Raw genomic sequence first — 26,483 nt, forward strand, 5'->3', positions numbered from 1 at the left:
CATTGTTTTAAAAAAAGATCACCAACTCAGAAGCTTGAGATGAATGAAAGACAGGGGAGGGCTGAGAAGGAAGATTTCATCCTCAAAAGTTCGGAGGCAGGGCCGGTTTCTCCAGCTGGGAATCTCCTGTTGGAGTCTGCGTCACAGAGCGGACGTCTGTCCAACTTCGGGCTTTGGCCAAGGTACTTTGTCTTCCGATGGGGAGGATTTCCGCAGTTGTGAAAGAGTGCGCCCAGGGAGAGGGGTGGAGGAAGCTCTCGCCTCCCCACCCGTGTTTCCCCTAGTCAACCGAGCACCAGCCAGAAGCAGTGAGTAGGGCTTCGTAGGCGTCGGGGAGCGATGGCTTGGGCGCCCGCAGACGGAAGAAAAAGCCGCTGGGAGCCCGCAGCCTTTCCCGCGAGCCTACCGCTGTTTGATCTGCCCCCTTCCCTCCTGGGCAGCTTCTGCTCCATCCTAGACTCCTGCGACGGAGCGCTGGGCTGGCGGGGGCTCGGTGAGTGCGGCCGCTGTCCCGCTAGTGGGGAGCTGGGGCCCCGGGGGAGGCTGCTAGAAGGCATTTGGGGAAGTAAGTGGCTTGGCCGGGGCTGACGAGATTTTTCTCCAGCCTGCGCTGTGGGGCTCAGAAAAGGGTGCTGGTGATGCCGTTTCATTTATACACAAACCACATGCGTTTCTTTCCCTTTGAAAGACTTCTAAGTATCCCAAGGATAGCTGCTCATCACTTCTTGGGTCCCAATAATCTGGGGGGTAATCTCTGGGAACTAAGTAGGAGGAAGGCGCCCTTTTTAACTCTCTTGCCTTGCCCCACTCCGTCCAAAAAAAAAAAAGTAAATGGCATTTTAAATCGGAAGGGACATTTCCTCAAAACATTATTTTCATTCTTTACCCCATTTCGAGCAGTCTTACTTGTAAGAGGTTCACAGATGATACTAATTTGCATTATTGTTCCCAAATTCTTTTACCCTTTAAAATTTCCAATGCTACCCAACTCATGAAAGTTACATTCCCTTTGGCAATTGAAAAAATTTTAAACTTTGTAATTGTACGTTTTACATTTTATAATTATACATTTTATAGCATGCTTTTTTTTGCGGGACAATGAGGGTTAAAGTGACTTGCCCAGGGTCACATAGCTACTAAGTGTCAAGTGTCTGAGGCCGTATTTGAACTCAGGTTCTCCTGATTCCAGGGCCAGTACTTATAATATGCTTTATAATTGTACTTTCTGGTTGTATATTTTTATGTACTTTATAATTGTAAGTATAGGCTTTCAACATTTCTTAAATGTATTTTCCTTCAGCTACTCAATGCTTGATTCACCTTGATATAGTGGAAAGAGCTATGTTAGGGGACATAGGATCAAAGTCCTACTCTGTTACTAATTGTGTGACCTTGGTCAGATCTTTACACTTCCCTGGGCCTTAGTTTCTCCATCTGGAAGATGAAGGGATTAGACTCCATGACCTCTAAGGTGTCTTCCACCTTGTAACCTGTGATCCCAGAATAGAATGAAGGTTTCAGTTCAAAGAAAGGCTTTTAACTTTTTAATCTTATTCATGTATCCTTTTGTCCTTTGCCTTTGAAGAAAATGTGGAAAGTTGAGTAATTACTTGAATGTGTAAATTGGTCAATGTGGATAATATAGGTCAAAAATATCTTTTTTTCCTTAATGGCATTTTTTTTTTGCTACATAAATAATTGTTTATACTGTGTGTAGATACCCAATGTGTCCCTAGTTAAAATAGTTAAAAGTAAATGTATGTGTATGTATATTTTCATTATCTGAAATAATAGCTCATAGATTTATATACAGACGGGTATAAGTCATGGGGAGACGTTGCCTACTTGGTGAATGAAGGCATAAATTCTGGGTCCCTTAGTAAAAATCTCAGACAAGGATCTTTTGTTATTTACAAAGCAGACAGATTTCCAGTGGAAATAGAGACTTTCTTTTCCTGGTCCACCACCTTGTTCCGATAGTGTAGAGTGACTTGGAAAATATTTCTACCTAAGGATTTCAAAGGATCTGTGCTTTCATCTGTGGGGGGAATGCCATTATAAATATAGGTTAAGGCCAACCCCTTCCACACCTTAACAGATCATCTTTGTGAGTTGATGTATACAAAAATTTTTTTTTTCTTATAACCAAACTTCTGGTAATGAGCATCTCTGAAATTAGCCAGGTTAGTTCTCTGATAACAGTTCTCTGGTATAGCCTCCCAGAACCTAAGACCATCACTATGCCACCATGAGGTATTGGAATGGAATTTTTGTAGGGGTGTGTCAACTTGCACTGGCTCTAAAGAGTCGATTGTAAAATTTTCAGTGTGAGCATTTGCACTTCAGAAATCAGTAAACCTACAAATCAGGGTTTGATTTATTGTTTTATTGATCCTCTAGTGTTAAGAAAGTAATGGAGAAAATAATAATGCAAATTAAATTTTAAACTGTGTCACACACATATTCCACCACCCCACCCCCCAACCCACCAAGAGCCAGTTGTTGAATATTTACAGCACACCTTTGGATAAAATCACAGGGTTTGAGAGCTGCAAGAAACTATAGAGATTGTGTCATCCATCCCCTTGTCTGTCATTTTACAAAACAAACTAAAGACCTTAGAGGCGAGGTGGCTTGCCCAATAGTTAGTCAGTTGGCAGTAAACTACAGGCTTCTCTGTTCTTTGTCCTATGTTCTCTGTTCTACCCCTACTCATTATTGTACCTTTCTTGGATATAATCATTCTTTATCTCAATGAATAGTTTAATATGTAGGACTTTTTCTGGAACTACCCTCCACGTACACTTGCAGGTTGGCTCTCCAAGGTAGTAATTATCCTCAATGTATTCTGTGGATCTGTACTCTTAAAACCATTGCTTCCAAGCCCCCACCAGTACACTTGCAGTAGCTCTAAACAAAAGCATTCCATGAGATGGCATTGGAAGAACAATAATGATAAAACATTCTCCTATAAACATGGAGTGGACTCTCCCATAATTACAAATGGAATCAGCAAGGAGGGCAGAAATGCATTTAAATTATACTAGTAAAGAGACACACAGGGAACCCAAGTAGCCAAGTAGCCAAGGCAACTCAAGTCTCTGGTACTGCAAGGTCCTAGGCTCCTTTCTTTTCTTGTGGTATCCTCACATTGCTTTCCTTGGACAGAGCAACTTGGACAGAGCAGGGCACTAGCTGGCTTCTTGGGTCTGTACTTGCTACCTCTGTAGCTCTACTTCTAACTACCAGAACTAATTCCCTTTTTTTTTGTTTTTGGGTGGGGCAATAAGGGTTAAGTGACTTGCCCAGGATCACACAGCTAGTCAGTGTCAAGTGTCTGAGGCCAGATTTGAACTCAGGTCCTCCTGAATCCAGGGCCAGTGCTTTATCCACTGTGCCACCTAGCTGCCCCAATTTTCTTTTTTGTTTGTTTCTGTTTTTTAAAGGACCTCTAAGGGTATAGCAGAGCTTTTAGCAAGTCAGCAAGTAGCTAATTGCTAATTCTCTCCTCATTTTCATCTACTGCCTCCCTGACTTCCTTTAAGTCCCAACTAAAATTTTATCTTCTAAAGGAAACTTTTCTCAATCCCTCTTAATTCTACTGCCTTTCCTCTCTTAATTATTTCCTATTCATTCTGCATGTAACTATTCTCATTTGTATATATTTGTTTGCTTGTCTCCTTTATTAAATTTTTGGCTTCTTCAAGACTGGGACTGTTTTTCTTTTCTCTCTTTTTTTTTACCCCCAGCATTTTGCAGAGTTCCTGGCACATAGTAGGCACTAAACACATATTTACTAATTCCACCAAATTTGCCTGAGCAACTTCACATTTCGTTCATGATTTTAACATCTTTGTCTCTTTTACTTGCCCCTTGCCTTTCTGTCATTTTACCAACTGGACTTGGGGGAAGCCAGTGATCAGTAATTCCCTGTTCAACTCTCCCCAGTACAATACAGTTTAATTGAATGATTCATTTCATACATTTGAATTCATTCTCCTGATTTGGGTAATTGGAGCACTGGGAAGAAATGCTTTCAAGTATCTGAAGAGGAATTAATCTTGTTCTACTCGGGTCCAAAAGGCATAACTAAGATCAATGGGTGGGAGTTGAAAAGAGAGAAGTTTAGGCTTAATGAGAAGGCAGTTTTCCTAATAAGTAGAGTTATTCAAAAGCAGGATGAGTTGCTTAAGCATGTAACATCTCCCTCATTGGAGGTCTTCAAGCACCAATTGAATAACCACTTGTCTGGCATGTCTTAAGAAGATATTTTTTGTTCAGTAATGGTTTGGACCCTTTGAGTATTCTTTGGACTCTGTGAGAGAGTCTAAGATCTCCTCTATCTTTGAAATTGTGTAATTTTGTATAGATAGAGGAGATTGAAGATTCTGTGACTCTGCCCATCCCCATCTAGTTCACGGCAGAGAAGTGTTGGGTTATGGGACTTTAGCTATATGACTTCCTTGAAACACAATGCCTTGAAAGTAATACCTTTGAAAGTGTGGTAGTTAGCCTAGGATATTGTATTCTGTTATTTTTGGCTGTTTCAAAAGTTAAAAGCACATCCGTACTTAAGAAACAATGTTATCTAAAATAAAACTCCTGGAATTTTAATTTATAGTTCTTTTTTTTTTCCTTTTGTGGGGCAATGAGGGTTAAGTGACTTGCCCAAGGTCACACAGCTAGTAAGTGCCAAGTGTCTAAAGCTGGATTGGAACATGAGTCCTCTTGAATCCAGGGCTGGTGCTTTATCCACTGTGCCACTTAGCTGCCTCCACTAGAATTTTTATTAGCACCACTACCAGAGATCTAGCAAAACATGTATGACCATTTGCTGGATATGTTGTAAAAGGAGAATTGGGGATAGGATTAGAGAGAGTCTAAGATCTCCTCTATCTTGGAAATTGTGTAATTTTGTATAGATAGAGGAGATTGAAGATTCTATGACTCTGCCCATCCCCATCTAGTTCACGGCAGAGAAGTGTTGGGTTATGGGACTTTAGTTATATGACTTCCTTGAAACACAATGCCTTGAAAGTAATACCTTTGAAAGTGTGGTAGTTAGCCTAGGATATTGTATTCTGTTATTTTTGGCTGTTTCAAAAGTTAAAAGCACATCTGTACTTAAGAAACAATGTTATCTAAAATAAAACTCCTGGAATTTTAATTTATAGTTCTTTTTTTTTTCTTTTGTGGGGCAATGAGGGTTAAGTGACTTGCCCAAGGTCACACAGCTAGTAAGTGCCAAGTGTCTAAAGCTGGATTGGAACATGAGTCCTCTTGAATCCAGGGCTGGTGCTTTATCCACTGTGCCACTTAGCTGCCTCCACTAGAATTTTTATTAGCACCACTACCAGAGATCTAGCCAAACATGTATGACCATTTGCTAGATATGTTGTAAAAGGAGAATTTGGGATAGGATTAGAGAGAGTCTAAGATCTCCTCTATCTTGTGTAATTTTGTATAGATAGAGGAGATTGAAGGCTATTCATTTCAAGGACAAATTGGAGAACATTTCCTGCTAAATAGCCTGATGAACAGAAGTTTTTAGTGGGGATATCATTGTGAAGGGGTCTGCTAAACTCGTCTTCCTCAGCTGCCATATTTTCCAGACACAATGGATCCAGAGCATATGCGGTTAACATCATCATATTGGAGAATTAGAGCTAAAAGAGTCCTTAGAGGTGAGCTAAGTTCAATCCCCTCATTTCACAGATGAAGAAACTGAAGACCAGAGAAGTCCAGTGATTTCTAAGGTCACCAAAGCAAGTAGTAGTAGAGGTGAGATTGGAACTTGGATCCTCCCACCCCAAATCCAGTAGACTTGCCAGTGCACCCACCATATTGTTGTCTTCAAGTTTTGGAAGCACCATCGCATAAAAGAAGAACTAGATTTGTTCTGCTTTGCCACAGTGGAAAGAAATAGGTAGAAGTTACATAGAGGCAGGTTTTCTCTTAAAATCATGAAGAAATTTCTCACACAAAGTGCTAAGCATTGGCTTAGGAGAATGTAAGTTCCTTATCTGTCACAGTCTGAAGTGTCCTATGTTTCTAGTTGAGGTTTAGGCAACTTCCTGAGGGTTAGAGCATGATAGTCCAAAAATCTCTCTGACTTGGGGGAAGGTCCTCTCTGAGCAGCTTCGCTCTTCTCTTTTCCTTTTCTGGAAACAAACATACCTCAGACTGGAAATTCTATGTCTTTTTCCAATAGGACCTTGACTACCATTTTCTAGAACTTCCCTGCCTAGGATATCAGGAATAGGAAACCAATAACGGGTTCCTGAGCAAGAACCAGTTGCCTCCTGATAAAACATGTGAATTCCCCTGACTTAGGAGCAAGAAAACTCTCAGGCACCCAATACATTGACAAAGAGAAGATATGGGAACATAGGAGAAGCTGAGTTTGAGAGCAGCCTATCACAGGACTGTTGCTAATTCCCCCCCTTCACATATCTCCATATGTTATGGCCTGAGGATCCTAGCATCCTACATCCTGACGACCTTCTTTGTAGTAGACGTTATTACCCCTCTCTTCCTCCCTGCCCTCCAATAAATCTTGGACCTTTCCTTGAGTGAGTTACTAAATGCAGGAAGAAATGGCCATTGCTTTGTATATCACCAATCTGTCTGGCCATTTTGTGAAAAGCTTTTAGTTTCTGAATGGATATAACCAACTGGAATGCCATCACCAAAAGTCTTCAAATGGAAGTTGGATGATCACTTTGGGGGAAGGTAGTGGAGGAGATTCCTGGCCATGTACAAGGTGACCCCCAAGATCCCTTTCAGTCCTGGATTCCTGAACCAACACCGTTTGCCCTTGGTTTTCCTCTCTTGACACTCCTGCTTGGCAGCCCTATAAGAAAATAAGACAGCCCACCTTGATTCAGTGGCAGTTCCCCTTTTTCCACCTGCTCTGTGTCTGCCAGGAGAAGCCAAAATCAAGTGCCCCTTCAGTGTGTGTGTGTGTGTGTGTGTGTGTGTGTGTGTGTGTGTGTGTGTGTATATATATATATATATATATATATATATATATAAAGAGAGAGACAGATATAGATAGATAGATAGATAGATAGATAGATAGAGAGAGAGAGAGAGAGAGAGAGAGAGATAATACCTGTCCTAAATAGAGACGCAGAGGGCTAGCATTCCAAGACACTCAAAATTGGCCAGCAGGGAGAAAGTTGGAGAGGGCCATGGGAGTTTAGGAAAAAAGAATGTATGAAGTTCACTGGCATTTAATCCTCAGGAGGACTTAGGGCCTGAGGAGAGAGTGAAGACATTATTAGAGAAAAAATGAACTATCACAATAGGGATAAGGTTTAAAGTGGATCCTTTGCCTTTTGATATCTTTTGGATACCAAGGCTGTGATCACTGAAGTAAATTATACTGAAGAAGTTTGTCAATGCACTTGAGCCGTTATTTGGATGATTTATGGCAAATTCTCTTTGTCCTTAACAACATTTGGTTTTTAGAAGTTTGCCATTTTGGGAGATGCTGGGGTGGAGGTGTGCTAGGTGTCAAGGTTAAGTGACTCATCCAGGGTCACACGGTTGGTATCTGAGGTCAGATTTGAACTCACATCCTCCTGACTCAAGGCCCAACACTCTCAGCTGAGACACCTGGCAGTCCCAAGTACAGTTTAGTGGCCCCCATTTCTATCTGAGTTTTGTACCACTGGACTAAATGGAGTCCACAGGAACTTTGGGGCTTCTGTCATCTTGAAGTCTATGATCCTACAATCTTCAAAACATTGTACAAAAGCAAACTCTCCAGTCAGTCTTGTGAAATAGTCCTTTACTCAGAGGAAATGACAAAAGGTGTCCTTTTGACTCACAGGTATTGTGGTGAAATTGAAAGCTACAAATGAGTAAGGGTTCTTTAACTTTTAACACCTTTATGGATGTAATGAAATGTTCTAGTAAAGCCAGAGTATCAGGCCCTCTTCAATGATCTTACAATAGATTGGTATTTGAGAAACATTCCAAGTTTTAGCTAAAACCATCTCAGTAGGCAATGATAACTATTTTTCACTTTTTTGTTCTTTTTTCTTTTGTTTGCTTCTTTTTTCTTGTGGTTTTTTCCCTTTTATTTTGATTCTTCTCTCACAACATGACTAATGTGGAAATATGTTTAACATGATTGTAATGTATAACCTATATCAGATTACCTGCTGGCTTCCGGATGGGGGAGGGAAGGGAGAAAAAATTGGAACTCAAAATCTTACAAAAATGAATTTGAAACCTATCTTTACATGTAAATGGGGGGGAAAAGATACTATTTAAAAAAAACAAACAAAAACACACAAAAAATAGTCAGTGATATACTTACCTCTATACTGGTGTACTTCCTTCCATAAATTGTATAACAATCTGCATTTAATTTTCTTCCTCAATACAATAATACCATGAAATTAGACATTTATTAGTTGTGGGTCTCTGGGCAAGTCATTTAAACTCAGTTTCCTTTTCTGTAAAATGGGAGTAACAATAATAGCACCTACCTTTGCAGGGTTGTTATGAGGATCAAATGAGATAATATTTGTAAATCACTTAGCCTAGTGCAGACATATAGAAGGCACTTTATAAGTGCTTGTCATCCCCTGCCTCTCCCTTAAGAATGTCTACTTCAGTTACCTGTAAAAGATAAAAAAGCAAATCATTTCCTTGAATACTTTGTCCTGGGTGTAAGGGAAGGAATCCTTCTCCACCCCAGTTGATGTAGTCACATGGCCTAGAAAATAATCACAATGTATTAAGGAGATGTTAAGGAGTTTTCCTATAAACCTAGGTGTGAATAAGTATTTAATCTATCTGAGAGGATTATGGAGTCTTGGCCATTGTATAAAGGTAACTGACACCACATAGAAAATATCTTAGAGAATTAGTAAAAACTTAGAGAATCAGTCTTATTCCCTTGGGGGTGTATGTGTGTGTACACATATATACACATACATGGATATATATATGTGTATGTGTGTGTATGCATATACACGCATACACATATAAACACATAGGTGCTTTTGTATATATTTACACATATGTATATACACATGTACACAATATGTGTGTATAATATATGAAAATATAAAATTTATATATATATATATATTCAGCATTGGGGGAGTCCAGGCTTGGGTGTGTTTTGTGGAGGAGACACTTGGGACTTTATCTCCTCCCCACTTTTTCCAGTGGATCATTTCATTAAAGCTCCTGGACCAATAAGAGACAATGCATCGTGGCAAGAGAAGAGAGAGGCACTAAAGAAAAGATATTCACATAGAGAGATCATCGCCCATGGGAAGAAGCAAATTTAGGGAGCATGACCCCCTGTGGCAAAGAGTGGGGCCAGCTATGGACTTAAGAAAGGAGCTAACCCCTGAACTCAAGAGAGATGTTGCAGCCAAGAGGCTATGTGAGTACTCTGTAGAGAGAGAAAGGATTTCCAGGATCTATGAGAATAGCTAGCATTCTGTAGTAATGGAAATTGTGAGTTACCTTTGCCATATATGTTTGTTACAAACGTACCTTGCTGCTGTTATGCTCTAGGTTTGAGCCCACTTTTTCCATGGATGCTTTTGGTGTTTGTGAAAGAGTAAGTCCCAGATATTGGGGGGGGGGATTATATATGCACACACACATACACACATGTAAATATATGCAGACACACATATACATACATTTAGACATAGACACATACATATGCATATACGCACATACACACACACACTCTATTATTCTTATTTTGCTAAAAGCTAATTAATCCCATTCACTGATTGTAAAATGGAAAACACTTTAATGGGGACTTGGAAGTCATGGTGTTAGAAGTACTCCTTCATTAGGGTTATCTCTAGAATGTAGTATAGCACCCACTTTTTGGGAACCTACCCCTCAAGTGGGAGTTTAAGTTGGGAAAGTCTCTAAAAGGGGGACACATTTTATACCTTTGTATTATTTCAATAGAACAGAAATATTGTTATCTGGTTTTGGTGTTATAGCTTGGCATAAGCAATGTGGCTGAGTTGTGATTTAGATTTTTTTTCCCCTGCTTTTTCTGCAATGAAAAACTTTAATTTGGAAGGTTGGATTGTTGGTTTGGTTTTTTCCCCTTGTATGCTTCGGAGGAAAAAAAAGAGAAATCATTAGCCTATCATAAGACAAACTATAAAAATATTATCTTAACTTCGTAGGGAATTTTGCCTGGGGTTGTATGCAAAAACACATACCAAATAAGGTTATATTGCATTCTTCTAAAAAACCCCCGTCAGACACTTATTTGCATACATGGGCACGTGATTTATTGAACTTAACTCCCCAGCGGTTAACACTACCTAGGAAAGTATGCAGTATAAATATTATAGCTTTGGTTTCCTTCCTGAATATTGAATGATTTTGAACCGTTCAGGATCATTAGGTGAAAAATTTCTAGGCTAGCTCTAGCTCAGTTCATGGTTTGTGGAAAGGGGATAAATAAGCTTGTATTTCCTCAAAAAAAACTTCTCTTTCTAAGAAATGCTATGAATGTTATCTATACCCCTTCCTTGATTTCGACTCCTACCCCCAAGAAATAAGCTCAATTTTCCCAGGAGGCATCTTGTCCTTAATCTGTCTTTTAAACATCTTGTTCTCCTAATACTGACTCCAAATATTAGTTATGAACTTTATAATTTATTTTTATCTGTTTTGTATTAAGAACATACCCAATCAGTCATGTGCAAACCCAGGCTGAAACACTAGAAAAGTATAAATGTCAAAGAACATACCCTTGGGGTTATTTTGGGCAAGAGGTTGTAGTATAAATCACTATGTTGAATGGTTTATTTTTCAGTATGGAAATTTTTTAAAACAATAATATGACATAAAAGAAGGGGGAAAGCATATACCTAAGAATCAGGAGACCTGGATTTTAGTCCTGTCTTTGCCTTTAACTTGTTTTGTGAATGAATTGGGCAATTTCAATATACTAATTATATCGCTTAGAGTTTTTTGTTTTTGTTTTTACCATTTGGGAATGAATTACTTCTGTGAAAGACAGAATTTAATTGTTATTTGAGGGGCAGAAAGGTGGTGTAGTAGATAGATTGCTGGATTGAAGTCAAGAAAGTTTATCTTTCTGGTTTCAAATCTGGATTTAGACATTTACTAACTGTGTGACCTTGGGCAAATCACTTAACCCTGTTTGCTTCAGTTTCCACATCAGGAAAATGAGCTGGAAAAGGAAATGGCAAACCACTCTAGTAACTTTGCCAAGAAAACCCCAAATGGGTTCACAAAGAGTCAGATATGACTGAACAGCAACATCATTAAGAAAAAGGGAAAACCTATTAGAATATTGGAGGGTGAAGCATCAGTTAGAGAAAAGGAGCATAAAATCTTAGTTCTGGAGTGGTGCCTTTTAAATTGAATTTATTTCATGGAATCGTAGGTTTAGAGATGAAAGGGATCTTTGGGATTATCTAACACATACACACCCCTTAAAGAAACTGAGGCCCGGCGAGATTAAGTAACTTTTCCAAAGTGCCAAAGGTCATAAAGAGGTGGCAGAGTGAGGATTGTCTGACTCCAATGCTTTTTCCAGTCTCTTTTTTAAAGATAGTCCAATTCAGAGCCTCTGACTTTTGTGAATGTTGTGCAACACACAATTTCACTCCTCACTGAGAGAGTTAATTAATAAATGCAAAGTGGTGAAGTAGAAAAAAAAATCACAACATTGGATTTAATCAAAGGGCCTGGGAAATCGACAGCATCTCTTGTCTTCAGTTCCTCATTTAAAAATTAGGAGTTTGATTTGATGGCTTCTGAGGTCCTTTTGGCTCTAAATTTGTAAACTCCACATTATGTGCTAGGCTTTGGTGACACATATATAATTAGTAACAGAATTCCCATTCACAAGGAGCTTACATTTCCATTAGGGGAGACAAGGATATATAGAAGTATATAGGGGCAACTAGGTGGTGCAGTGGATAGAGCACCAGCCCAGGATTCAGGAGGACCTGAGTTCAAATTTGGCCTCAGACACTTGATACTTACTACCTGTGTGACCCTGGGCAAATCACTTAACCCAATTTCCTCACCAAAAAAAATTTTTTTAAATAAAAAAAATGAAGTATATATAGAACAAATATAGGGAATAAAGGTAAAGTCATTAAATAAATGGCAGTTTGAGAAGGAGGCCACTAACAATTGAGGAGGTTAAAAAGGGCTTCATGTGGAAGATGATCCATGAGCAGAATTATGAAGGAAGAGAGAGACTCAATGAGGCAGAGATGTAGAAGAGCTTGGAGATCAATGATAGAGCAGGTGGTAAAAAGAAGATAGTAGGTCAGAACCAGAGTAGAATAGGGTTTAGAATACCTCCAACAGGGGCAGCTAGGTGACGCAGTGGATAGAGCACCGGCCCTGGATTCAGGAGGACCTGAGTTCAAATCCGGCCTCAGACACAACACTTACTAGCTGTGTGACCCTGGGCAAGTCACTTAACCCTCATTGCCCTGCAAAAAAAAAAAGAATACCTCCAACAAAAGTATCCAGTTGATAGTAGGTATCTTCTGTCTGGTGGGGACTGGGAAATGGGTCTATGTGGTTGGGTTAGGGAAAGGAAAAGTCCATGACTCAATTCAGTTGCTGGTCTATCTTCTGGTCACCTCTTAGTAGGCTGGGATGAGGGAGGGGAAAGTTGCTAGTGGCCACTTTGGCAGCACTGGAATGTACCAGTATCAGTGAGTTTGTAGATCCATTGGCTAACATATATGTATAGGATGATATTCTACATAACACTAGATTTTCTAAAATAAAGCTTTCACAATGTCATTTTTTTTACTCAAAGACCTTAAATGGTTCCCTATTGTTTATGGAATAAACCAAATTCCACATTCTGGCCTTACATTACATTCATTTTTTTTTTTTTTTTAGTGAGGCAATTGGGGTTAAGTGACTTGCCCAGGGTCACACAGCTAGTAAGTGTGTGTTAAATGTCTGAGGCCGGATTTGAACTCAGGTCCTGCTCTATCCACTGCACCACCTAGCTGCCCCTACATTCATTTTTTAAAATTGAATTTTATTTTCCCCCAATTATATGTAAAAATAATTTTTTAACATTCATTAAAAATTTTTTTGAGTACCAAATTTTCTCCCTCCTTTCTTTCCCTGCCCTCCATTGAGAAGGTAAGCAACTAGATATACATTATAAATGTGCAGTCATGCAAAACACATTTCTATGTTAGTCACCATGTATTACATTTCCAATCCTATCTACTAAGATTACTTTATATGAATTCTTTTCTCTAAGCAAATTGTTCCACTCATTGGTCCCTTGAATATACCATGCTCACTGTTACCTTTATTGCTCATGTTATTTCCTCCCTTTCTCTCTCTCCAATCCCTCTTTTCTTCCCATGGAATGTCAACTTCTTCTCTCTCCATCATTGCAGATTTTACCTTTTCTTCAAGACCATCCTAAGTTTTCTGAAGGCTATTCTGCCTCTACTCTCTCTTCTAATTTATTTGTAAGGGTGAGGGTTGATTGAGTCACTCACCTTACCCAAATTATAAAAACCTCCATTGAGTCAGTCAATCAAAGGCAATTCAACGAAGTGTAACAATAGATCTGTTTTGATTGGTAGAAGGACTTAGTAATGATCTGTGGGGCTTTTATAAAAGCAAAAGTTAGTTTAGAATTTGGATTAAAGTTTCTGGCAGCTTGGTGGTAGAAGCCTCCAGTCAAGGCTTTGAAAAGAAATCACTTTGGGGGAAGGGAAGGAGCCTCATCCTCAATCCACCCCCAACTTAATTGACTAGAAGAAGACCTTGGGAGCTTTGGAAGGCAAGAAGAATTGGATTTATTGTTGTTTTAGGAGCATCTCTAAGACAGAAATAGCTGGTGACAGTGTCTGTATTGGCAGCCAAGGACACTCTTAGAGACACCAAAGAAGAATAGTTTCAAAATTCTACAAGGAAAGAAGCTATACCATGCCTAAGGAGAACTTGATGAGTACTTCAAACATAAAAGAAAAGGACATCCAGCTAGTAGGAGCTATCAATTACCCATTTGCCACATTTCCTCTTTGAGCTTGAGCCACTTCCTCATGGACTCTGTACTTGTGGAGAGTAAGTTACAGACTTTGTGGGGGGTGGGGTATGGAGGAGATTTTGTTCTGTTGTTACTAGTGTGAGATTTAAAATTGGATATACGAGCATTAAACTGCCCCTTTAACTTTTCCCTTATATATCTCCCAGACCACTAAGAAAAAGAAGCCTCTGAGCTTTAATCAGTGAGGGATTAGTTTTTATTGTTTGGGAATTAATTAGACAACAAAAGGTGATACTGATTAGGGAAATAGGAAAGTAGAAATACAAATGAATAATCTTAGATCTAAGCTTAGTCTATATTCCTTTATAAAACTCACCGAATCCCAAACTGCCAGCCAGGCTGGAGAACCAGCACCGAACACCAAAATGGGCTGCCACAGCTAAGTTGCAAAGCCAGAGAGACCGAACTTCGGTTCCACCCTCAGTTTTAAGTTGGCGTCCCGGAAGTTCATCACAGTCTCCACCCCAAAAGGGAGGTCCTTCAAAAGCGCTCAACTCTCAAATGATTGAGCTAAAACTTATGTTTTTTACCACACTAGGCCACCTTACTAAATACCCATTCCTAAAAGCTAGCTGCATGGCTAATTGATATTAAGTCATAATCAATTAGGAAAACAGACCAGAGAGAGAGCTCCTCAGAGTCCCTGAGGGTTTAAGTAGCCCCCCTGAGAGACAACCCTTTCAGTGCTAGGACAGGATAAGAGAGAAATCTCAGACCATGTGCTATACATTTTTTGTACCGCTGCCAGAATAAAATTCCATCTGTCAATTGGGTCATGCCAGTCCTCTGCTCAAAAGTCTTTCACTGTTCCCCTTTGCACCCTTACTGAATAAAATTCGCACTCCTCTGCCTGGCATTCAAGGCCTTCTGCAACCTCATGCTGAGGTCTATCTTTGTTTATACATTGTAGGTCTAGCTTGGACAGTCAATTTCCCGTGCCCCCAAAGTCAACTGGACTGTTCTGCCTCTGTATCTTTGTTCACACTATTCCCAGGGCCTACAACGTTTCCTGCTTCCTTGAATTCTGATCCATTGTTTAAATTTTACTCAACTGTCATTGCCTCAATGGTATGGGACTGTGATTAGCTAGGATTGCACACGTAGGGACCAATTTTTAATTGGGGAGTGTTAGCTAAGCGGCTCACCGCAATATTGGGGCAAGGAAGGAGACCAGAAGCCTCCCTCAAAACAGAGCAGGATTTATTTAACTAGAATGAACTTAAAAAAAACCCCACACAAACAGGATCAGTAAGATCAAAGGAAAGGAAAGGAAATGGGGAAACAGAAATTATACAACCTGAACAGCACCACCGCCCAGGAATCAGCTGAGAACACACAGTAGCGTCCTGTCGCCTTCCAGCTTCAAGCTAGAATGGGGATGACCACACACAGCCCCCAGCCAATTGACTGGCCACTCTGAAAGTCACATGACTGCCCTCACTGGGCTTCCTATCATTATAATTTTGCCAGGCCCATGTAGGCATCAGTGAGTGGTGATGACGTGAGGTGCCAGTGTCATGGTGACGGCTACAAGCAGTGTGTGGAGTGTCGTGAGGTTTGCAGAGCCCCAGACCAGTGTGCGCGCCAATGTTTTTTTTTTCAATTCTAGCCAAAAGAAGGGGTCATAAAAACCTCAAATAACAATTAACACACATGAGGCAAGAATGTACAATAACAACTCACTTTTCTAATGTCATGGTATGTCTGGGCAATCAGGAGCATATATCTTCTGCCCCCTTTCAGCTTTGAATGGGCCAAAGGTCCTCATTTGCCTCTGTCAGGAAAATTGTTAAAGTCCAATGGAGGAACAGAAACAACAAAGTCTCCAAGACATAGAAAAATAGGTTTCTTGAGAGAAGGCCTCACAATAAAGCTAGTCATTCTGGGATTGGACCTGAAAGACACTGAGTTACAAAATCAATGGGGTTTTTTTGTTGTTATTATTATTTCTTTTTTGGTGAGGCAATTGGGGTTAAGTGACTTGCCCAGGGTCATGCAGCTAGTAAGTGTCAAGTGTCTGAGACCAGTGTAATGATTGGAATGACGCCACCTGCTGGAGACTTACTGTAGAAGAGCTCCGCCCGTGAGGTGAAAGTCTTTAGGGCAAGACCATGCATCTTTTCTTTGGTGTCAGGAAGTGACGTTTGCTGGTGGGAGGAAGAAGGGGGAGGCTGGGGCTCTTTCCTGTGGACTCTGGTGGAGAGGGGAGCTAGAAATGCGCTCTCCCTTTAATAGATAGATGAATGTAGGCCTTTCTTTCTCTCTTTACCAAATTCTTATTCTCCTTAATAAATGCTTAAAAGTCTAAGTAGTAAGAAGAGAGTCAATCTACTAATACAATTAAAATAAGATATCTAAATATAATAAATCACAATTTTGTAGTTCATATGCTGATTATTGTAATAATTAAATCACTTATAACTATATTAAATGTCTTATAACTAATGGGTGGGGAAAATCTCACTCACACCTCACCCTTTTTGTGGTTTGACTCTGCCTCTCATTCTTATCCTCCCAGTTAATAATAGCTTCCCCTTTGGACCTCACGCATACAATATTGGGTTATTGTGCAATTGTGTGTATTCTAATTATTTGTGTTTGCGGGTTTTCCTCTTCCTAAAATGTGTCATGAGCTCAGGGACTATGTCTCAGCTAAATTTTGTATCTCCTCTAGTGTCTAGCATGATGCTCATCAAAGAGTGGACATTTTATAAATATTCGTTGAATAAATAGCCTTTGAAATTCAAATTTACTCTAAATCAAATTGTGGAGGTTGCATTGCTTTCACTGAGGATTTTTTGTGTGTGTCTGTGTGTCTCTGTGTGTGTTTTAGGTTACACATGAGTAGTCATGCAAAACATCTCCACATTAGCCAGGTTGTGAAAGAAAACAGACAAAAACAAAACTTCAGATTAAGGAGCTATCAAAAAAAATTATGCTTCAATCTGTTTTCAGATTCCATCAGTTTTTTCTCTGTAGATGGATTGTAATTTTCATAAATCCTTCAGAATTATATTGGATTAATTCAGATTTTAATATATGGCCCAATATGTGGAATATGTGTATATTCCATCTAATGATGCCCTCACCTGTCCATTGATTGGAGATGGTGAACACAAATTTAGTATTTTGTTTCAGAAGATATGTGCTGTTCAAGTCTTCAACCGTGTCTTCTCTAACATAGCCTTTAATAGATGAAGAATCTGAGACTGTTAAGGTTAAGTGGCTTGTCCACACATCCCCATAACATCTGGGACAGAGCTGTTGTTAAGCCTCTTTATATATTTTATTTATCTATATATTGATATATAACATATACTTATATATTAGAGTTAAATTAAATATAAACATTTATAGAATATATAATAACATGTTATTTGTATATTATATATTGCATCTATAATATGCTGTTTGCCTCAGTTTCCTCATCTGTAAAAAAGGTGGAGAAGGAAATGGCAACCAATGAGATCACAGGCCAGTCCCTTATCACTACACTATATTTAAGATAACTTTTGCCCCCAAAGTAGTCTGTTTCCTGCAATGTTCACCTCATCCACAGACATAAAGCATTTAACCAAGCCGTTATTTTGGCTTTGGAAAATGAGCCTTAACCCAAAAGGCTGGTCAATGGATCAGAAAGAAATCTATTTGGAAGAAGAGTCATAGCTCCAACCCTGTTTGCCTTAAATAGCATTTGGTCAATACACATACATATGTATAAGTTTTCATCAGTGATGTGTGATTTCACAGGTGCTAGCCACCAATTGAGGACATAATTCTAGGACTTAGAAGGTCCTCTGCCCTGTTTTAGCAGCAGCAGCAGCAGCAGTGACAATTAAGGCTGTGTTGACATTTTGGTGCTCAGAGCTTTTCCTTACTGGTGGGGCCTGACAGAAGTAAGGTTCCAGTGACTTAATCTTCAAGAATTCAGGATGATGGGGCAGCTAGATGGTGTAGTGGATAGAGCACTGGCCCTCGAGTCAGGAGTACCTGAGTTCAAATCCGGCCTCAGACACTTAACACTTACTAGCTATGTGATCCTGGGCAAGTCACTTAACCCCAATTGCCTCACTAAATTTAAAAAAAAAGAAAAAAAAATTCAGTATGACCTCTAGGTGAGAAGGAGGTTAGGAAGTAGGACTTTAATGGAGTGCTCTATTGGTAGGTATTCTAAAAATCTCCTGATGTTTGATATTCCTTACCTATTGCCTCCTAGATTGAAACAGTAGATGAATACAAAGATATTCAGGGAGATAGAAGAAAACATATGTTCTTATCTGTCAATCAATGAATGGGCATTTATATTATTTATTTTAATGTTTAAAAATTTTTATTTTTGGCATTTATTATTTTTAAAATTTAACAATTTATTTATTCCCAAATTACATATAAAAACAGTTTTTTACTACACTCCCCAATTAAAAATTGGTCCCCACACTTCCATTAAATTTTTTGGGGGGGGAGAGTTCCGAATTCTCTCCTTCCCTTCCTCCCTTCCTCCTCCTCATTGAGAAGGTAAGCAATCTGATATAGAAGTCATGCAAAACATATTTCCACGTTAGTCATGTTGTGAAAGAAAACACAGAGGGGATAAAAAAAGAAAGCAAAGAAAAAGTAAGCTTTGATCTTTATTCAGACTTCATCCATTCTTTCTGTGGAGATGGATAGCATTTTTTATTATAATCTTTCAGACTTGTCTTGAATCAGGGCAGCCAAGGTGGCACAGTGGATAAAGCACCTGCCCTGGAGTCAGGAGGACCTGAGCTCAAATCCGACCTCAGACACTTGACACTTACTAGCTAGTGTGACCCTGGGCAAGTCACTTAACCCTCATTGCCCTGCCCGCCCCCCCCCCCCCCCCAAAAAACTGTCTTGAATGTTGTATTGCTGACAATAGCTAAATCTGAATGAGCATTTATTAAGTACTTACTATTAGATTGGGGCAGTACTAAAACCAGAAGGTAGAAGAGAAGAACAGTAGTCCCTGCTGTCAATCAAGAAGCTTCCATTCTAGTGTGGGAGCCTTGAACACAAAAGCAAGATGCCTATGGAGTAGATAGGAGGTCTTTTTAGAAGGGAAGGTTCTCTGCAGATGGTGGACCTTGGGCTGAGTGGGGAATGAAGCCAGAGATTCTAAGAGACAAGAGGTGAGAAGGGAGAACATTCCACGCATGGAAGACAGCCAGTACAAAGGAGATGGAGTATTGTCTATGAGGAATGGCAAGTGAACCAGTATTCTTTTTTTTTTTTTTTTGCATGGGGCAATGAGGGTTAAGTGACTTGCCCAGGGTCACACAGCTAGTAAGTGTCAAGTATCTGAGGCCAGATTTGAGCTCAGTTCCTCCTGAATCCAGGGCCAGTGTTTTATCCACTGTCCCACCTAGCTGCCCCCTGGACCAGTGTTCTTGAACTGTTGAGTTTGTGAAGGAGTGTGATGTGTAAGAATACAAGAAAGATGGGGCAGCTAGGTGGCACAGTGGATAAAATTAAGTGAGAGTGATTGATTTTGCTGATTAGCCTACTTCATGTTAATTAGATTGTAACCACACCTGGCTGGCCCTTAAGAAGGTATTGTTCTCAGAGGCTAAGAACTTTGAACTCAACACATGACCACCTTCAAATCCAGTGAATCAATGGATTTGGATGACGCTAACCAATCAGCTTGAAGCAGTGTGTAAGGTGTGAGATTTAAAATTGGATATAAGAGCATTAAACTCCCCTTTAACCTTTCCCTGATATATCTCCCAGACCAGTAAGAGAAAGAAGCTTCTGAGCTTTAATTAGAGAGGGATTAATTAACTTTTATTGTTTGCGAATTAATTAGCCAACAAACAGGTGATACTGATTAGGAAAATAGGAAAGTAGAAATACAAATGAATAGTCTTAGATCTAAGCTTAATCTATATTCTTTTATAAAACTCACCGAATCCCAAAACTATCTCTCAGGCTGAGAACCAGAGTTGAAAGCGTGCTGCCACTGAGAACTAGAGCCGATCATCCGAATGCGCAGTCAAACCTGAGCCAGAGTGTGTGAGCCGAGAAAGAGAGCACTGAGAAAGAGAGCACTTCCGTTCTCTCCTCATTTTTAAGCTGGTGCCCCGGAAGTCTGACATGCTTGGCCACGCTCTCCTGGGCAGCAGCAGGTGCACGGCTGTTCATCACGGTCTCCTCCCCGAAAGGGCGGTCCTTCAAAAACTGGCCGTCCTTCAAACACCGTTTCAGTAGTATGCGTTCAAGTCTTAAATTTTAGTTAAAAACTTTCATCCCTTCATGGTTGCCATCTGTTAAGGCTAAAATTCTAGCTAAACTGTCTAAAATATCTAATGAGTGGTCACCAATAAATTATAAGCTTTAGCAAGAGTTAGGCTTTTTAGCATTTATTAAGGAGAATAAGAATTTGGTAAAGAGAGAATAAAAGGCCTAGATTCCTATCTATTAACGGGAGAGCACATTTCTAGCTCCCTTCTCCATCAGCGTCCTCAGGAAAAGAGAGCAAGACAGAGCACCTGGCTCCTCCTTCTTCCCTGCACCAGCAAACGTCACTTCCTGACGCCAAAGAAAAGACTCCTGGTCTTGCCCTCAAAGACCTTCACTTCATGGCAAAGTTTTTCTATAGTAAGTCTCCAATAGGTGGCTTCATTCCAATCATTACAAAGGACCGCCTCTGCTCCAGACCTATAAAAAGCTTTCACACTCAGTTTGAGAGGAGTTTATGGTTGAAGCAGGCTCATTGTGGAGGACTTGAGGAAAAACCAGACCAGGCTGGAACTCTAGGCTAGATAGGCCTTTTCTTAACTCCACGTGTTTGTTTGTTTTTCTAATACTTAGTTATGATTTAATAAAATGCTTAATGCCCAAAGACTGGTGCTAAAGCTTCTAATTTAAATCGACCACATATTAGATTTTTTGGACAACGCATTTTTTAGACAAAACATTTAGATTTTTAAACGTCACAGAGGAAAGACGAGTTCAGCTTTAGACTTTGGACTGTTTGTGCCCAACCTGTGGTAGTCTTCCCAGCTCATATTAGTCTGATCAGCCACAGTTGGACACACTGTAACTTGACTGTAACATAGTGATGTCATTTTGGTCCTCTTTGAGAATGAAGGGCAACAACCAACCAAACAAACAACCGATATGGCATTGGAGCTCAAGAGACTGGGGCTAAAAGCTGTATCCATACATTTCTAGGAGTAGTCTGCACAGAGAAGATGACTGAACCCAAAGGAGGTGGTGGGATTACTACGTGAGTTTACAGAAAGAAAAGAGAAAAGGGACCAGAATGGGGCCTTGAGGTACAAAAGTATGAGGGATGACATGGGTGAAAATAGAGCAAAGGAGACCAAAAAGGACAAGTCAGACTAGTAGGAGCTATGTCACAAAAGCCCCAAGAGGAGAGAATTTTCAGGGGGACAAATGTCAAGTGTCAAGTGTTCAGGGTCAACAGCTTCAAATGCTGTACAGAGGACAAGAATGATAAGGATTGAGAAAATAAAATAAAAATAAAATTAGACTTAGCAATTAAGAGATTATTTATAGGGGCAGCTAGGTGGCGCAGTGGATAGAGCACCGACCCTGGATTCAGGAGTACCTGAGTTCAAATCCAGCCTCAGACACTTAACACTTACTAGCTGTGTGACCCTGGGCAAGTCACTTAACCCCAATTGCCTCACCAAAAAAAAAAAAAGATTTTTTTATAATTTTGGAGAGAGTAATTATAATCGAACAATGAAATCAGAAGCCAATTTATAGAGCATTTGGAATGGAATGAATGGAGGGGAAGTGAAAACACTGAGTGTAGTTAGTTGGCTAGCTGAGAAAGGGAGAAGAAATATATAGGACTATTATTAGGACGAATGGTAGAATCTAGTGAATTTTTAGTAGGATTTTAAACAAAGAAATTTTAAGAAACTTAAATTTTTAAAGAAATTTTAAGGATTTCTCAAAGGGTTGTGAGGAATTTGAGGGTTCTCACAGGCATCAGGGAAGACACCTATCCATAAGGAGAGATGGAAAAAAAGGGGGAATGATAGTAAAGGAAATTTGGCTGAAATGGTTGGAGGGAATGGGATCAAGGGTCTAGATAGAAAGAGTGGCCCTGGCAAGGTGAAAGGCCACCTCTATCAGAGTTTTGAAAAGCCAGGGAAGAATTGAGACATTCCAATTCACTGACGTGAAATACTTAGTTGTAGCTGTTCTTTTATAGGCTAACCATGCATTTGAATCGAATCCATCATCCTCACTTAATGTGTGTATAGGTTTCATTTTTAATAAAGAGAGCTGCCACTCAAAGTTAGATGAGTCATTGGTTCCCAGTTTTTCTCTGCCCAGAACCCCCTTTCTGTGTGACTACATTTTTCATTTCCACCTTTCAATTTTGTTTGCACGAGATTTGGCAGCAATCACAATGAAAACATGTAAAGCATAATGTGGTTTTTCAGTTTACAAGGAAAAGCAGTCCAGGACTGTTTTGTAATTGAAAATTACTTTGAAGCAAGGCAACTTGCCTGTTACAATGTATATACCTTGCTTAGAGTTTAAGCAAATCAAATTATTCACAAGTAGAACTGATAATGTGAAGATGCTACACCAATTCAATTTAATTTAATTCTACAAACATTTATTCAGGGACTACTATGTGCAAGGCATTATCCTTTTCCCAGGGCAGTTCATTTTTAATAGTATAATCAATCCATCAATCAATAAACATTTATTTGGGGTTTTGTTGTTGTTGTTGTTGTTTTTAGGACAATGGGGGTTTAGTGACTTGCCCAAGGTCACACAACTAGTAAGTGTCAAGTGTCTGAGACCAGATTTGAACTCAGGTACTCCTGAATCCAAGGCTGATGATTTATCCACTGTGTCACCTAGCTGCCCCTCAATAAACATTAAATGTCTACTGTGTGTGAGGCAATCTACTAAGCCCAGTGTAGACATATCAAGATCAATAAAACTGAAGGCTCAGACCTCTGATGACCCACCCATGACTATGAAAGGCATAGAGATGAGATGAATGCAGAGAAATCTGGGGAACCCACAAGAGGCACAGGAAGATCATGTTGCTGATTCCTTTCTAAGCCGCATTCTAGATTTTCTCTACCATGCTCCAGAAACCTCATCACCCTGGAAGCTCCCTCCAGCTCTGGAATTCACACATGAGAAGTCTAATATGACACTGTGACCTTTGATTGGATGGTTCTTCCCAAGAACATTATTTAAGGAAAACCCCCCTCCCCCCCCCACCAGGTCAGCCAAATATCATTCCTCCCCCAGTAGTACTGCAGGCTGCTGCCCTTTCCCATTGCCCCTTTCCCTCCCTCCTCTTCCTCTTATGGGTTATCTTTCCCCATTAGAATGTAAGCACCCTATGGACAGGGGGAGTATTTGTTTCAGTTTCTGTTTGTCTTTCCAGTACTTAGCATGGTACCTGGCACATTGTCAAGACAAATGTATTAACTGATTGTTCTGAGGATGGCCAATGGCCCTCATGAAAGAGTTTCCCAAAGAACCTATCTCAATTTGTCAGGAACAGGGATATCCAAGTTTTAATCATCAGTCTTACCCCCCAAGAACTGTGGAATTTGGGGATTTTCTGCCTCTTACTATGACTTCTGACAGTGGTGGTTTCTAGGGACCTCCTGGTTGTGAATTTGAGGATACAGGAATTGCATGACAGGTAGAGAACAAACCATTTCTTCAAATTGAGGTTGGTTTCAGTATGTAATGAGGGAGCTTACTTCTTGTTCTAAGGCTTTATCAATAGTCCTGTGATTGTGATACAAAGCACAAGACTGACTTTCTGTAGTATACAGGTGGAGGAGGGAAGAAGACATCTGGTATTAACCAGCATAAATTCTTTACTGAAATCATGCCAAATTCCATTCATGGGTTTGGTTGTTGTCTTGTCACATCCATTCGCCTTTAAAAATACATTTAAGATTTGAGATTCATGCTGAAAAGCCCTATCATGGCAGCTGGGTAGTGGAGTGGACAGCATGCTGGACTTGGAATCAAGAAGACTTGAGTGTGAATCCTGCTTCAGACACTTACGAATTGTGTGACCCTGGATAAGTCCCTTCATCTCTTCTTGTTGTTGTTTAGTAGTTTCAGTTATATCTGATTCTCTGTGACCCCATTTGAGGTATTCTTGGCAAAGATACTGGAATGGTTTGCCATGCCCTTCTCCAGCTCATTTTGCAGATGAGGAGCTAAGGCAATCAGGGTTAAGTGACTTGCCCAGGATCACACTCTAGTAAGTGTTGGAGGTCAAATTTGAACTCAGATCCTCCTGATTCCAAGCCCTTCATTTCTATCAGCCTCATTTTCCTCATCTCTAAAATGGTGATAATAATAACAATGTACCTCAAAGATATGAATGTTGTTTTGGTTTATTTTTATTTCTTGATCAATTTTTTTCTGAACTAAACAAATATCAAATAAGATGAGCACTTATATATATACATATATATATAAATGAACATAAAAGAGAGTTGTACATAAAGCTGTAAATCTATTACTTATAGCATATTTTTCTTTTTATGTATATAATAAAAATCAGAATGCTATTTTCAAAGCTATCCCTGCTTGTCTTTCTTTCACTTTGGTTTTCTTTCTGTTCTTTTCTGTGTATTTAAAAAAAAAATGCTTCAATGAGCCTCTTATTTTTCTTATTTTTTTTTCTATTAAGGTAGTTTCCCTTTTCTTTGTTTTCCCCCAAAGTCCCCTCCCAAACTGAAAGGAAAGGAAAAACAAACCCTTTGTATCAGACACTCACGGTCAAGTAACCCAAGACTCCCCTCTCCCAGTTGACCTTGCCTGAAGATGAATAGTTCATTCTGCACCTTAAGTTCATTTCCCTCTCTTTTGTGGGTTAAGTATTGTGTCTTCACAAGTAGCATGTCTTCTGAAATCATGGTTAGTAATTGGTTTGATCACTTTTCTCAAATTAGTTGGTTTTTTCCTTTACAATGCTATTGTATAAATTGTTTTCCTTGATTACACCACTCCATCCTTCAACTTTTTCACTGTCTATACACCATGCCTAGAATGCTCTCCCCTCCTCATCTCTGTATCCTCTCTTCTCTGGCTCTCTTCAATTCCCAGCAAAAAATATAAAATAAAAAATAAAATCCCTACCTTCTTCAGAAAGCCTTTCCCAGTCCTTCTTAATTCCGTGGGCCTTCCCTCTGTTTGGTAATTTTAAATTTTTCTTATTTTTTTCTTGCATATTTGTGTCTAGCTTTTTGAATGTTTTCTCCTTCATTGTATTGTGAGTTCCTTAAGGGTGGAGCTGTCTTTTGCCTCCCTTTGTATCCCAAGCACACAGTGCCTGGCACATGATAGACATTTAATTTTTTTTCTTTTTTCTTTTTTTTTTTTGTCAATCTTTTTTTTATTATTTTCAACATTTGTTTTCATAAGAATTTTAGGTCCGATTTTTCTCCCTCCCTCTCCTCCCTCCTCAAGACAGAAAGGAATCTGATATGGGTTATATATGTATAATCACATTAAACATTTCTGCATTAGTCATGTTGTAAAAGAAGAATCAGAATAAAAGGGAAAAAAAAAACCTCAAAAAAGAAAAAAAAAACAGAAACAAAAACAAAAGTAGGAACAATATGGTTCAATCTGCATTCAGAATCCACAGTTCTTTTTTCTGGATGTGAAGAACATTTTCCATCATGAGTTCTTTGGAATTGATGATAGAAATTTAATAAATGCGTATTGATTGACTGACTGGTTCTGATCACTTCTCTCCAAATCAATTCATATAGAGTCTGTCCGAAGTCATCTCATAGGGTGGTTGTGACAGTCAAATGAGATAATATATGTGAACCTTAAAGTCCCATATACATATTAACTACTGTTATCTTTTAATTCATGACAATGCATGAAACTCATCACCTTTTTTTTTTTTTTGCAGGGCAATGGGGTTAAGTTAATCCAGGGCCGGTGCTTTATGCACTGCACACCTAGCCGCCCCCCTACTCATCAGCTTTTAGTTTAGCATTAGAATTTTAACTATGAATTTTAGTTCAATTGAGAAAACATTTATTAAGCACCTACTGTTTAAAAGACATAATGAGGGGCAGCTAGGTGGTGCAGTGGATAGAGCACCAGCCCTGGAGTCAGGAGTACCTGGTTCAAATCTGGCCTCAGACATTTAACACTTACTAGCTGTGTGACCCTGGGCAAGTCACTTAACCCCAATTGCCTCACTAAAATAAAATAAGATAAAAGACATCATGAACATATATTTACATCTTGCTCTCAAGGAGATTACAATTAAATGAGTGGAAATGACAACTACACAAATAACTATGATACAAGGAAAGTGATACTAGATGATCTACAAAGTCCCATCTAGTTTTCTAAATCCCATTATCTTCTGTTCTTA

General features: G+C 39.4%; 1 protein-coding gene across 1 annotated transcript in view; it reads left to right on the forward strand.

The window, feature by feature from the left end:
* Window positions 1-334: 334 nt before the first annotated feature.
* IRAK3 (interleukin 1 receptor associated kinase 3) overlaps window positions 335-26,483 on the forward strand; it is a 95,238-nt gene continuing 69,089 nt past the window's right edge. The window contains 1 exon segment of the mRNA XM_043967812.1: window positions 335-493. Within this exon segment, the coding sequence (XP_043823747.1) occupies window positions 340-493 (154 nt within the window). The 5' untranslated portion in view covers window positions 335-339.

This window comes from Dromiciops gliroides, chromosome 5, assembly GCF_019393635.1.
Source record: "Dromiciops gliroides isolate mDroGli1 chromosome 5, mDroGli1.pri, whole genome shotgun sequence".
NCBI classification, from domain to species: Eukaryota; Metazoa; Chordata; class Mammalia; order Microbiotheria; family Microbiotheriidae; genus Dromiciops; species Dromiciops gliroides.